General features: G+C 35.8%; 1 protein-coding gene across 7 annotated transcripts in view; it reads right to left on the bottom strand.

The window, feature by feature from the left end:
• Window positions 1–14,244, bottom strand: part of LOC149808497 (protein unc-79 homolog) — a 255,882-nt gene that overhangs the window by 86,388 nt on the left and 155,250 nt on the right. For 6 of the 7 annotated variants that reach the window (XM_089978169.1, XM_089978143.1, XM_089978177.1 and 3 more), the window contains 3 exons: window positions 7,595–7,716; window positions 2,440–2,552; window positions 731–927 (listed from right to left, as the gene is read on the bottom strand). In XM_089978169.1, coding sequence (XP_089834295.1) covers window positions 731–927; window positions 2,440–2,552; window positions 7,595–7,716 — 432 coding nt within the window. The remainder of the gene's footprint in view (window positions 1–730; window positions 928–2,439; window positions 2,553–7,594; window positions 7,717–14,244) is intronic. The other variant, XM_089978163.1, reaches the window with a different exon arrangement.

The following is a 14,244-nucleotide window of genomic DNA, read 5'->3' as shown; positions in this document are numbered from 1 at the left end:
AAATGCATACTATTTATCTGAAATGAAAATAAAGTGAAATTCAATTAGTGAAATATATTTCCCTTATGGTGAAAAAGATCTATGGCTTACTAAACTTGAAAAAGGACACAAAATGTATGGGAATTTGCATGGCCTCTAAACGAGTGTGCTGTCACACCTTTACTAGTAGTAACTGATGAATTATGGGATTTGGTACCAATTCCTCTATCCATGGAAAGACCACTCTCATCTGACTTCCAGTTCAGTAAACAGAAGATTTTAGCAATTTTAATATAAAAAGAAATTCTTTTCACTTTTGTGGGCTGGATTAGCATGATAATGGAAGGATGCCTAACATATTATGATTGGGTAATATATTTCAAAGATGGTTCTTGATGCTGGAATTCTGTAAAACTGATCTATATTTGGCTGATAATTTTTTGAGAAGTTACTTTTAGCAGGGTCATCATCACCAGTATGGTCTTAACGGACCTTGACAACCCTGACCTTGGTTATTTGGGTCAAATCTGGTCAAATGCCTTGATACTCTAATGGCTTTTGACACATTTATTTGAAACTGTTACAGCAGTCTTCAATAAGTTGAAAAATTAATGGATGAACAATGGACAATCCATATGCTGCATGAGACAAGCAGGGCCATATGATAACATTCACTCTTCCCAAAGATTTGGTAAGCAAAATATTCAGCTAGAAAGAGCCTCATTCGCCTAATGGTTTTAACAAAATTCACCTGTGTCACCTTCATGAGCTGCATCTCCAGCTGAGTCGTCGTTAGCCTGATTTCTCTCGGAGTCCGCCTCTGATGTCTGTGTCTTCTCACTATCATCCATTACACTGTCCACTTCAGACATGCCATCTTTACTGCTCTCAGTCTGACAAGTAGTGACTGTGCTCTCCTTGCTTGGATCTGTGGGGCTATCAGTAGACCTGTTGCAATCACAAGTATCAGACAGGTGAGTATATTTTCTTGCCCAAAGTTTCATTTACACACTGTTCTCAGGCCCATCATAATACAGGAAACATAGATTTACACACTGTTCTCAGGTCTATCGTAATACAGGAGACAGAGATTTACACAGTTCTCAGGTCTATCGTAATACAGGAGACAGAGATTTACACACTGTTCTCAGGTCTATCATAATACAGGAGACAGAGATTTACACACTGTTCTCAGGTCAATCGTAATACAGGAGACAGAGATTTACACACTGTTCTCAGGTCTATCGTAATACAGGAGACAGAGATTTACACACTGTTCTCAGGTCTATCGTAATACAGGAGACAGAGATTTACACACTGTTCTCAGGTCTATCGTAATACAGGAGACAGACTTACACACTGTTCTCAGGTCAATCGTAATACAGGAGACAGAGATTTACACACTGTTCTCAGGTCTATCATAATACAGGAGACAGAGATTTACACACTGTTCTCAGGTCAATCGTAATACAGGAGACAGAGATTTACACACTGTTCTCAGGTCTATCGTAATACAGGAGACAGAGATTTACACACTGTTCTCAGGTCTATCGTAATACAGGAGACAGAGATTTACACACTGTTCTCAGGTCTATCGTAATACAGGAGACAGACTTACACACTGTTCTCAGGTCAATCGTAATACAGGAGACAGAGATTTACACACTGTTCTCAGGTCTATCATAATACAGGAGACAGAGATTTACACACTGTTCTCAGGTCAATCGTAATACAGGAGACAGAGATTTACACACTGTTCTCAGGTCTATCGTAATACAGGAGACAGAGATTTACACACTGTTCTCAGGTCTATCGTAATACAGGAGACAGAGATTTACACACTGTTCTCAGGTCTATCGTAATACAGGAGACAGAGATTTACACACTGTTCTCAGGTCTATCGTAATACAGGAGACAGACTTACACAATGTTCTCAGGTCAATCGTAATACAGGAGACAGAGATTTACACACTGTTCTCAGGTCTATCATAATACAGGAGACAGAGATTTACACACTGTTCTCAGGTCAATCGTAATACAGGAGACAGACTTACACACTGTTCTCAGGTCAATCGTAATACAGGAGAGAGAGATTTACACACTGTTCTCAGGTCAATTGTAATACAGGAGACAGAGATTTACACACTGTTCTCAGGTCTATCGTAATACAGGAGACAGACTATGAATGTGTATAATGAATCTTTCCAACTATGTAAACAGATCTATCTGACACCCGACTCTGACCCAACCAAAAACTAAGTATGAATAAAGAATGACTTCTGTGCATCTTCTGCAATGGCCTGACAATGATAATTTGTCATTATGACTTCTGATACAAAACAAAGTAAAGTTTATAATATAACCTCTGATAAGATATACATGTCACTTTCTGGAAAGTATCTGGTAGTAAACAGTACATAAATATACAACCAAAACAAAATACATCACTGAATTACATACACAACTTCTGTCCCTGTTAGGGCTTTGGGCATCTTGCCAGGGTCTCCCTTGATTTCAAATTCTTTGATCTGTTCAGCCATTTTCTCCTCCATTGAAATGCTTTGTGGCATCTTCTTTAAAAAACAAAGTGCTGTGTCAGCAAAGGGTTTGATTAAATTTTTTTCTTCTCCAATTTTATTAAATCTAACCACAAATGTGACATGAAAGTGTCGATTTTATCAAGCACAATTGACCTTTCCAGAGATATGCAAAGCATCATGGGTACAACATATTTTAGGAAACAACATATTATAACATTTGTATCTACTATGACAAGTAGTAAGCAATTTACAACAAACTGAATGATTGTTTCCCTTTATCAAAGAACTTACTGAATTATTACCCCTGTATTATACAACTACACAAGCCATCTTTTGACACCAGACTCATTACTGGGCAATCCTACCATTCACAACAAATCCATTTACCATATATACTGGCATACAAGTTCATTCACATATAAACTGACCCCCCCCAATGAATAGGTAAAAACATTAAAAAAAACATCAGAACTGCATGACCCGCACATAAGCCAACCCATTTTTGAAATGACATCACAAGATGCACATGAGTAAGTTCTATTTATTTAGGCAAACTAATGTTTGCAAAAAAAATTATGTGTATTATCATTATATGGAAATGTTATAAGTTAGTATAATTTGTTTAAAAAGTTTATAAATTTATTTAATTTTCTGTTTACTTATTGTTTCTGCATAATTCAGGTTTGGGAATAATCTGATCAGACGATGACAAGAATTGAGCATTTGCAGCTTGCTGTATCAGTACCTCTCCCCTTTTCACTCTAGTTTATGCATTATTGCATTACAATTCTGTATCAATGCACCAGTAACTACCTTTTTTTTTGCCTTGAAAATGTAAGTACCTAACTCATTAAAGTGTAATCCTAGTATGACAACAACAATGAACACTAGAGTTTAGTTCAATGCTCATATTTAGGCTATTAGTATATTTACATAATGGCATCACCACATGTAAACTGAAGAATTACAATTGCTCTGAATAAAGTACATCCCATGGATTGGAATCACAGGTACCATGGCACTAAACTTAAAAAATACCTCCAATAATATAATAATAAAATTTCAGAAATAATGTTTAAAATATTATTGTAATACTGTAAAATTCAGTTGTAGTTTTGATGTAAGCAACCTTACACAGCTATGGTAATCATGCTAATATTATGGAATAAAAGGCAATTACACATTAAACTACTGGTATAGCTGCATGACAAAATTCCTTTTTAAGCCAAGCCAGTTTCAGAATTTTCATGATTAACTGGCCTGGATTGCTGTTGGAAAACAAAAGACAAATCTGTCAATTAAACAAGGAGATGCCAAAACAACAGCCTTCTAATGTGTGGAAATTTATTACTTTGTTCTGCCAAAACAAAAACAAAAATAGATCGCTGATGATCTTAGTCCATCTATATTCAGTACTTTAGCCTTTATTATTACCATTCTTTAAAGAACATGTAGCAGTTATGTGCCTTGTAAATTAAACATGCATACCTTTTTCATAATCAATTTGTAGGATCGCTTATATCATTGAGAAAGAGTAACTCCTGAGCATATAGATCAATGTAAATGAAACAGCTATTACCAACTAGCTTAAGTGTTATCTGGAAGAATGCGATTTGGTTGAAACAATGAATAACGCAAAATCTGCATCTAATACATTTGGGAATAAACAAGGATTTAAGTTACGCTAAGAAAGATTTGCACTGTGTAAGCACTGCACATTATATCAGAGCCTGCTCCTCATCTAACCGGCCCATGAAATTTGAAGTCTTAAAGTTTGTGTTACAGAAATCAGAAAATTTGCATATGCAAAATAACAACAAAAACAATTATAGTAGTTTAAAAATAGTTTTGTAAGTGCTGTGACACCAAAAATGTTTTTTTTAATACATTCATATTTGTCTTGGGACACACAAAAAATAATTATTTTTTCATATCCCAAGATTTACAGCCATTATGGTTGACAGCAAAAATACTTTAAAATCTTTAAGTTTAGACCTTGGCCTGTGGATATGCCATATTTTGTAGTAAAGCAAAATGGAAACTAAAGAATGAATAATTGCAAAAGATACTCCATTTATAAAATAAAACATGTAAATGACTTCTTTTTTCTAGTTCAGTTAAAGATGTATCAGAATTAATTGAATACTGTGAGGATATCAGAACATAATACAATTAAATATCTTTAATGATATCCAGATCAGGAAAAAAATTCACATCAAGAAATTTGCATTTTTTGAATACAATCGCATGCTTAGCAAAAGTAAATTAAAATATATAAAATCCTTGTATAGATCAATCACAAGTTCTGAAAACCAAATCTACATATTTTTGCAAATACTGACCTGAAAACCAAAAATAGTGTTGAACATATTGCATCTCAATGTCACATAAGCATGCCAATTCTTTCTGTCTGTCTCTATTTAACAAGATTATTCAGATAAATCACATTTAGTATTTTTAAGATCATTTAAATGAGGGTATAATACATTAATGCCTTAGTTCACATCCAGGTGTTCACAAACGGATGCCCTAGTTCACATCTAGCAGTTCACATAGGATGCCCTAGTTCACATCCAGGCATTCACAAAAGGATGCCGATTAATGGCATCCAATAACTATCACTGCAGCAGCAACTAAAATGGCCAAATGAATAACTGTAAAACTTGTGCATTATTTATTATGCTTATTACATGTGAAGCTAAAATCAAACTCATGCAGCAGACTGGTGCATTGAAGGAAAGAGAGACAGAGAGACTGAGAGATCGAGAGTTTTGTAACCACAGTATTCCAAATACTGAGGAAAAAATTGTAGCATACACAAAGACAGTAATCAATTGTAAATCAGAAAATTTTCTCAGGCATAAAATAAGTTTAAGGTTTTGATGAAAATTTATACTGATGGTGACATGGTTAGAGATCTCATCATCTGTTCATTTTAGTGCATCTGTTACATCCTTTACATTTCCTGGTGGATAAACAAAGCAGATCACAATATATGACAATGCAACATCCAGCAGCTATGCTTTTGTCTGGAATGTGTGTGTGTGTGTATGTGTGTGTGTGTGATTGGATTCTTAACATAGCTTTAATAATTTTTCAGTCATATCGCTGCAATGTCTGCAGTGTGACAGTTTATAGTGATGTCTAGCACTGGGGCATCATGCTGCAGACATGTAGTATGATGTCCCACCCAGTCACATTATCCTGACACCAGGCTGACCAGTCCTAACACTAACCTCTTAATGCTGAGCGCCAAGTGAGGCAGCTATTAGTACCATTTTTTAAGTCTTCTGTATGACTCGGCCAGGGATTGAACCCATGACCTCCCACATCGGAGGCGGATGCTCTGAATCCTAGGGCACCAGAGCAGCTTGTCTGGAATGGTCTCAAATGCTTAAAAAAAGATATATTTTATTTTAATTTATTTCAAATGTGAATTTCCATGCATTTTCTGTCAGCTTATATAAGTATAAAACTTACTCACACATGTTAAATGCAGATTATTGGTGCCATGTGCACTGACCTACCTTGGGGCGACACTTTTTAGTCTCCCACACCATGTTTAATAGTCCTCTATGTATATAACTGAGGTATATGCAGAAAATCTTTTTCTTCTTACAGTCAGAGTGAACTTTCTTTTGCTCATCTCATTCCAAAATTGAAATTTCTTCAAGTGCAGGTCAGTCACAAAGCTTGCACCAGATCTGTGATGTAGAACTACTGTTATTGTGTGTAAACAACATTGTTGTTTCTTAGTCAGTGACCTTCACCTTTCACCCCCAAAATAAATAGCCTTCATCCTTACCTTAAGTGGGATTTATCTACAATGTTTGGTTGAGGTATGTCATCTTGAACTAACTGCATTGTGCATAAACCATTTTTAATTCTTTCAATCATGGTGACCTTGACCTTCAACCATTTGACTCCAAAATCAACAGAATTCTTCCTTACACCAAGTGCAAGCTATCAACAAAAAATGTGATAACCAAATATGATGGAAAACTCAAGCTATTGTGCATCTATCAGTAAGACCTTTGACATTTTGAGCCCAAGTATGGAAATCGAATTGGATAGTCTGACAAACAATTGTCTGGCAAGATGAACCAATCGCCAATATCATAATATAACATAATCTGCCTTATGATAGTCATATTTAAAAACCCAAGACTATCTGGAAGGCTGGCTGGTATGAGTTGATCCATTTATTTATATCATGGGTAAATTATGTTTGGGCTTTGGGCTCAAACTACAGTGAATACACCAACTGCTCTATCAAAACCTACATCACCCTTTCTAACTTAACACTATATGAACAGGATAGGTGTTAGTTAACTCTGCAATCTGTATGCTAGTAGTATGTATGCAATCTACAAGTAAAATGTAAATTTTTAATGTTCAATATTTAAAAAAAATGAATTTGTGTGATATTTTACCAAGAATTATGAATAAAAATCAAATACACGTACATTAATTATGGGCATCTGTTGTTCTGTTGTTCTTAATTCTAGTTTAATGTTGACCTTGAAAACTGGTTGCCCAGCATGGCCTGTTTTTATACTGGCAGCTGGAGTGTTCTCTTAAGAAAGGTTTACCTATATATGATCAAGATATTGGAGTAACAAAACTGACATCACTTTGTCTTTGAATCTTTGTACCTTCGACACAACATGACTGTTCAAAATGCCTATTCAGCTGAAAGAAAGAGGACAGGTGTACATGTAAATACTGTACACCTCCTCAAACACCATTTAAGTTATGATTAAAAAGTCTTGGTGCAACTGCACATGTGCACACACTTTGGCACATACACACAAATGGGCAGCATCAGTCTCTTGAAATTGATGGAGGGAGGCAAAAGTAGAAGGGTGTATGTAAGCTTACACTGTTGAATACTCATTAGATAATCATGCTGAAATTAACTGTGAATAAATATCTCTTTATAATGAAGTAGTTTTTATTCATGAAACACAAATATATGTATGCACACACATACATGTATATATCAAAAGAAACAAAATCAACTGGTCTCCTCAGTATATCTTTCAACCACCATAATAAAAATAAGCATGTCAGACCTTTTGTTCAGATTCAGTTGGAGTCTGTTCCCCATTGCTCTCAGTGCCTGCATCTTCTTCGGAGTAATGGACAAGTTTTCTTGGGGCTCGTTTTGGTCTGACTGGGCGCCTCAGTGGTGTCTCTAAAATTACATATAATGAAATTTAAATGCATGTGATGTATCATTTTCCCCATTGTTTAATAAAGAATAATTGCAGTTGCATCAGTCGATAAAAGAAGGGAAGATTTCCACTGGTCAGAAAATAATCATGTGATCAGACCCAATTGCATTTATTTCTGTATAAACTGTATGGAGAACTCACTTTATACTAACTTCTATAAATAGAGTCACATGCAAAGTAACTAATGTAAACACTGAACTGGAAAGCATACACAATGCATGCCTTTAAAACTAAATAAAAATGGTGGGTTTATATTTTATTTAGAAAAATGAATAATCTGATTTGACAGAATCAAATAACATATTTTTGCTGTTTTTCTGTATAAATAAATCTTTCTTTGACTAGATTTGAAAAAGAAAAGCTGGGAAACTCAAAATCTGCCAAGAACATTGGGGCTACAGCACTTTCACTGCCGCTCATTACAAATTATAAAACTATAGGTAAATGGATATAGGGATTGGGAGGATTGGGGGGGGGGGGTAAAAGACAAGCATTATAACAATTTGACTCATAGTCCTATAATGTAAGATGCCGACCTTGATAGTTATGATGTGGGGTGGGTGGGAGATCCGCTACACCCCCCCATCCTAACTGTCAGTGTCGATGTCTTGCACTGTTTGACTATTGGACCCCCATCACCATAATCATTTACCGAAAGTCTTAATTTCATTTGTATGTAGCCCCTGTAGGTAGCCTAAACTATTAACACAAAAATAGATTTAAAGATGTGAAAAGTGGTTACTCACAAGACTGGACAATAATGATTTCGCCAAGTCAGAATGAGCTCATGATAGCATCAAATCCACGAGTCATTCGTATGTCAAACAAAACAACACATCCTTTGCTTTGAATATTGAACTTCTACTTAGATCACATGTGCCAATTTAGATAAAAGATTAAGACCATGCTGTGGAATGCTCAAAACCTTAGATTGCCTACCATTGGTAGAATTTTCTTTTTGATACTGACATAGATATTACACTGCAGATAGAGAATCCTCTATTCTATAAATAGCATAGCAGAAGCCACAACAAGAATTCATATTATGTTGCAGATAGAGAATCCTCTATTCTATAAATAGCTTCATAGCAGATGCCTCAACAAGAATTCATATGCTTAAACAGGCTCTAAAATTGATACAAAATATCTTTTTAAAAAAACAAGCAAATAACAATAAAATATAAATAAAATTAAAGATAATTGCAATTTTAAGAGTTTAACATAGATTTTTCTGAGTTTATTGTGGTATAAACTCACACAGCTTACATAATGTTCTTCGGGTGTAATTTGCTTGTGATTCGGCAACTGACAGTTTATACCATGATAATATCAGAAAAAACAACATTAAACTCTTAAAAAGAAAATAAAGGATATTAAAGGATTGAATGAAACAAAGTAATCGACAGAAGAATAGGAATGCATATTTATGAAACAAAGGAATCAATAGAAAAACAAGACTGCATGTTCATGAAACAAAGAATTCAATAGAATTTTGTGGGACTGCATACATCTATCATGAAACAAAGAGATCCATAGATATGGACTGCATATTCGCAAAACAAGGAATCAATAGAAGCATCTGTGAAAGAATACTTTAAACAAAATTTACATTTCTTACAGTAAAATTCAGAAAGTTTGCTTTAGGACATTTTTGGGACTCACTCATTTATCATAAAAATTTGATAAAACTGTATTGCTGTTACATGGTTAGAAATATAAATTCAGCTGCCTGACTAAATTTGGAATTGTTTCTTGATCAATATCATACACCCTTCCCCTGATAACTCGTGCAGAAAAAACAATGATGGCATTATAAGCAAGGGCATAAGTTACAAAGGGACCTATTAAAAATTAACAACAGGATGGAAACTGATGGAGGGAGGCAAAAGTATAGGGGTGTATGGAAGCTTACATTGTATTATTTTCTTAACAAACAAAATGTCTGCAAGCTATAACTGCTCCAGTTACTGGGCCACTTAAATTCTGCTACTCGAGTTATCCTGCCTGGGCATGCATTTGTGTCATATCTACCAAAGTCAGGGAACTTGATCATTACATACACTTAGATGCAAATTGCAAAGAGGAACTATACATGTGGCACCAATTTTTAGCTTCGTGGAATGGAGTTTCTGTGTTTCTTAACAATCAGTCCACTACATCAGAAGATCTTGAATTATGCACAGATGCTTCATCCAAAGTAGGGTATGGGGTTTATTTCAAGACTCGCTGGATTGCAACTGCATGGTCTGATGATCTTCAAATGCTTTTACCTGTGGAGGATGATTTCTCTATGGCATTCAGGGAATTGTATCCTATTGTTGTGGCTGCCTTATTTGGGGTACAGAATGGGCAGGCAAATGCGTAATATTTACGTGTGATAATATGGCCACGGTGAATATACTTCAAAAGGGGAGATCCTAATGCATGCATATAATGAAATTAATGTGTAAACTTACATGGTGTGCGGCTTCTTGTAACTTTTATTTTTCTGCCAAACACATTCCGGGAATTATCAATAATACAGCTGATGCCTTGTCTCACCTTCAATTTCAGAAATTTCATGCACTGACTCCGGATGCAGATCTACAACCCTGCAAATGCCCCCCACCCTAAGGACCTGGATAAAGAGGTAGACTTTTTACAGAACCAGGCTTTAAGCCCTGCTTCACAAATCGCCTACAACACTGCATTCAACGTTTTTAGGACCTTCATGCTGATGTATGGCTTTGCCTCAAACATGCAACTTTTGCCAGATATTACGGAGAACACCTTAATCTACTTTGTGACACATTGTGCAAGAGCTCTCAACTTGAAGCATTCTACAATAAAGTGGCATTAAGTTCAAGTATATGCAGGATGGTATGCAATCACCATTAACCACAGACAGAAATAATATGCTGCGTTTTGCCACCATCCAACAGGCCCTAAAAAAAAACATGGTTCATCTGCAAAACTGCGCAAGCCTAATACATACAATATCCTGACAAGCATTTGTACATTTCTATGAGAGGAGTATTTGACACACACAGATTTGTTGTTGTTGACTGTCTGCATAGTTGCTTTCTTTGGATTTCTGAGATATGGGGAATTTCCTATTCTGGATTCCTTTGATCCAACCGTTCATCTCTGTGTTGGCGATGTGCACTTCCACCTAGAAACTGCATTTCTCAGGTTAAAATCATCAAAAACTGACCCTTTCCGTAGGGGTGTGACCATCAGTTGCATGCCACGGGTCATGTTGTATGTTCATACTCTGCTCTGAAGACTTTTGTGCAATTCAGGAGACATTCATCACCTCAACCATATGCCCCACTTTTCATTAAGGCTACAGGTCAAGTGTTATCAAGAGTTGTGTTCCTAAATCATATGTGACTTGTCTACTGTAAGATGGGACTGGACACTTCCCAGTATAGTGGCTATTCATTCCGTATAGGTGCAGCAACTTAAGCAGCAGCGGTCTGGCTGGAAGACTACATAATCAAAGTTATGGGCCAGTGGTCTTCAAACTGTTACACAAGAAACATTCAGACACCTCTTTGTACTATTCAGGCAGCGCAGAGGGCCATAGCCATGGATAGTAATACACAGCAACCATGATCATGCTGTATTCAACATACAGGGAAAGAAGGTCTCACACTGACACTGTTCTTCCATCCTGGGCGTTTTTCTGGATCCAGTTCTATGCTACTGTGCCATGTGATGTAATTGCTGTGGTTCCAGTTTCCATAGTCATTCATTGTGTTTCTGTATTCATTATATGTGAAGTTCTGCACACATGCGATACCAGCATTCTTTGTGTGTCACTTGTGCCTATCCATTATGTGTGGAGTTCTGCATGTGTGTGATACCAGTGTTCTTTGTGTGGTACTTGTGCATATCCATATTTTCATAGCCATATGTGCTGTTTCTTTATTCCTGGAGGTGCTATTGCATTCTCATGGTATTCTTCTACCCATTTCATGGTTGTGTTCATCTTGCTTCTCTCGGAATTGGATGTGGTAACTTAGTTGTTTCCATTCTCAAATTCCCACAGTTCTTCTTTGCCATGTTCCAAGACATGCATGGAACTACTCCAAGACATTCTCACATGATTTGAATTTTATCATAATTCACAGACTTATTACAGTTCATGTGGCATTGTCTTGATAAGTCAGAGTCTGGTGTTACACTAGTAATACCAGTCTTCTTAGTGTTACAGTAGTAATACCAGTCTTCTTAGTGTTACAGTAGTAATACCAGTCTTTTTAGTGTTACAGTAGTAATACCAGTCTTCTTATAGTAATTACATGATGTTTCTTGCCATTGTCGATTTATTCCTACATGCATGTATACATTTCTTTTACATTATTGTTGATATGCTGCTGTTGTATAGGCAGATTTGTTTTCTTCTCTTTTTCTTCAACACTGAAGGCTTCCCCACTATTACATTCTTGGGGAACATCATCTGCTGCACGTTTTCTTTGGGCATTCACTTCATTCCATTTCGTTTATTCACCCAAGAATCTAATGTCAGCACTATATGGTGTATTTAAACTAAACCATTGAGTGAAATCCACACAGCTGCCACTGTCATCCCAACCTTTATTGGACACCCCAGTCTTCGCTGGGCTCCTTCAGTTTCCGCTGAAGAAACTTTACTCAAGGGTTATCCATAACAATCTGACAAGGAGTTTCACAGAACCAGCTGTGACCTCTGTACAACCACACTGTGCCATTCAGTAGCTGCTGAATCACTCACTGACAGAATGAACCAAAACAGTTTCATAAAGAGCAGCAGACAGTCACCCTAGGCAAACAGTATAATTATAAATAAAAACTTAACTGGATCTGTGTTTTGTTATGCATAAATTGTTGAATACTCATTTAATAAACATGCTGAAATTAATTGTGAATAAATATCTGTTTATCATGGAGTAGTTTGTTTTTCTTCATAAATAATCTTTAATTTCAGGATAAATTAAAAGGAAGAGATCATTAAAAACATTATTCCACATAGTTTTCATACTCTTAATATGGGTACCTCTAAACACATTGTATATTACATCACTGCATCTTGTGCTGAATTGGAGCCATTCTATTTTTTCTGTCCATTCAAATTTAAATGTTTTCATTTTTTGACTCTTCTGTCGTGAGATGGATTGATCAATTGATGGATAAATTAGTTACAGTTTAATATATATAAAAAATTCACAAAGATTAATTATTACCAAACATAAACTTAATGTGTCTAAAAAATTTATAAAAAAGAATACGACAATATTTGCAATTTGTGACATACTTGTCAAATATCACTTCCCATTTCATGGCCTGATTTGCCAAATGTATCATTCCTGACAATGAATTTTGTTTCAGTCTATGTCTGTGCAGGAATATCAAAAGTCATCCATGGCATAAATGGAGCCTCATGACTACTATGAAAGTAGTGGTCACAGTGAAGAAAAAAAATCCTCATTTGATTCCCTGTTGTCATATTCACATTCTGGAACAGATGATGCATACTTAAGATGACTAGTTAGTGATGCTTTCTTTGTTAACTCATCACTTACTCTCTTTTGCAGCCAAGAAACCATAGGAAACTAGATACATGGGCACAACACCCAACAACCCGAGCACCAACCTTGCAGCTATATTACTGTCCATTGATGGAGTCCATGTCATATTTCAACTTGTATTGGATCCACCATGAATGGATTTTATTTTTGGAGTGGCAAGACTGGATTTTTATATGTAACAGACCTAGAAAATCCATGCATGCCATAACCTTTTGGTGCCCCATCCTCTGTGAGATGTTCATTTGTATACTTTGGAGTTTGTTTGACTTGATAAATGCCCATAGTGATGTCATGCAGGTAATTCTGGGGAATTCAATCAGTTCACAGTGACTGCATCTATCTTAAAGTACAATTTGGGCTTATTCGGCAAGTTGTTCTCTGGAACCAGGATTTAAACCTCATTCGGTTACAGGAATTGATCCATTTTCAAGCCAGAAAAGGTGGAAATAGTCATCATTGAACAAGGAAGAAGGAACAAAGTTAAGATACAACTTTGTTTTAATTAGCTCACAGACATTTTGTAAAACAGATTCAATATTTGTTCCTGAAAAGTTTTCAAACTCTTTTATTGCAGTGATAGATTGTAGGGATTCATTAGTGAAGTAGCAGCTCTCCAAATGGAATTTGCAACATCTACTATTTGACTTTATAAAAATACATTACTCTACAAAAGACTGGGTTATGACACAGATTGGGACATTAACAACATGATTTTGATGTGCATATGGTCTTTTACATACAACACAATGTCTGTGAGATTTTGATGGAGATGGAATTTGAAGTTGAATTCATTGTGGGCCTTTTATGGCGTCATTTGAAGTGTTTTAGACCATTCACCAAATTGTCATATCTGACATAAAGTGTCATAAAGTCTCATTTGTTGGGTGCTTTTCATGCATTTGCAAGTATTAACTTTGGCAGTCATATTTAGTCTAT

The sequence above is a fragment of the Sinohyriopsis cumingii genome, chromosome 1 (genome assembly GCF_028554795.1).
Source record: "Sinohyriopsis cumingii isolate HCF-2022 chromosome 1, ASM2855479v2, whole genome shotgun sequence".
Classification (NCBI taxonomy): Eukaryota; Metazoa; Mollusca; class Bivalvia; order Unionida; family Unionidae; genus Sinohyriopsis; species Sinohyriopsis cumingii.
This window is presented reverse-complemented; position numbering and strand designations above follow the sequence as displayed.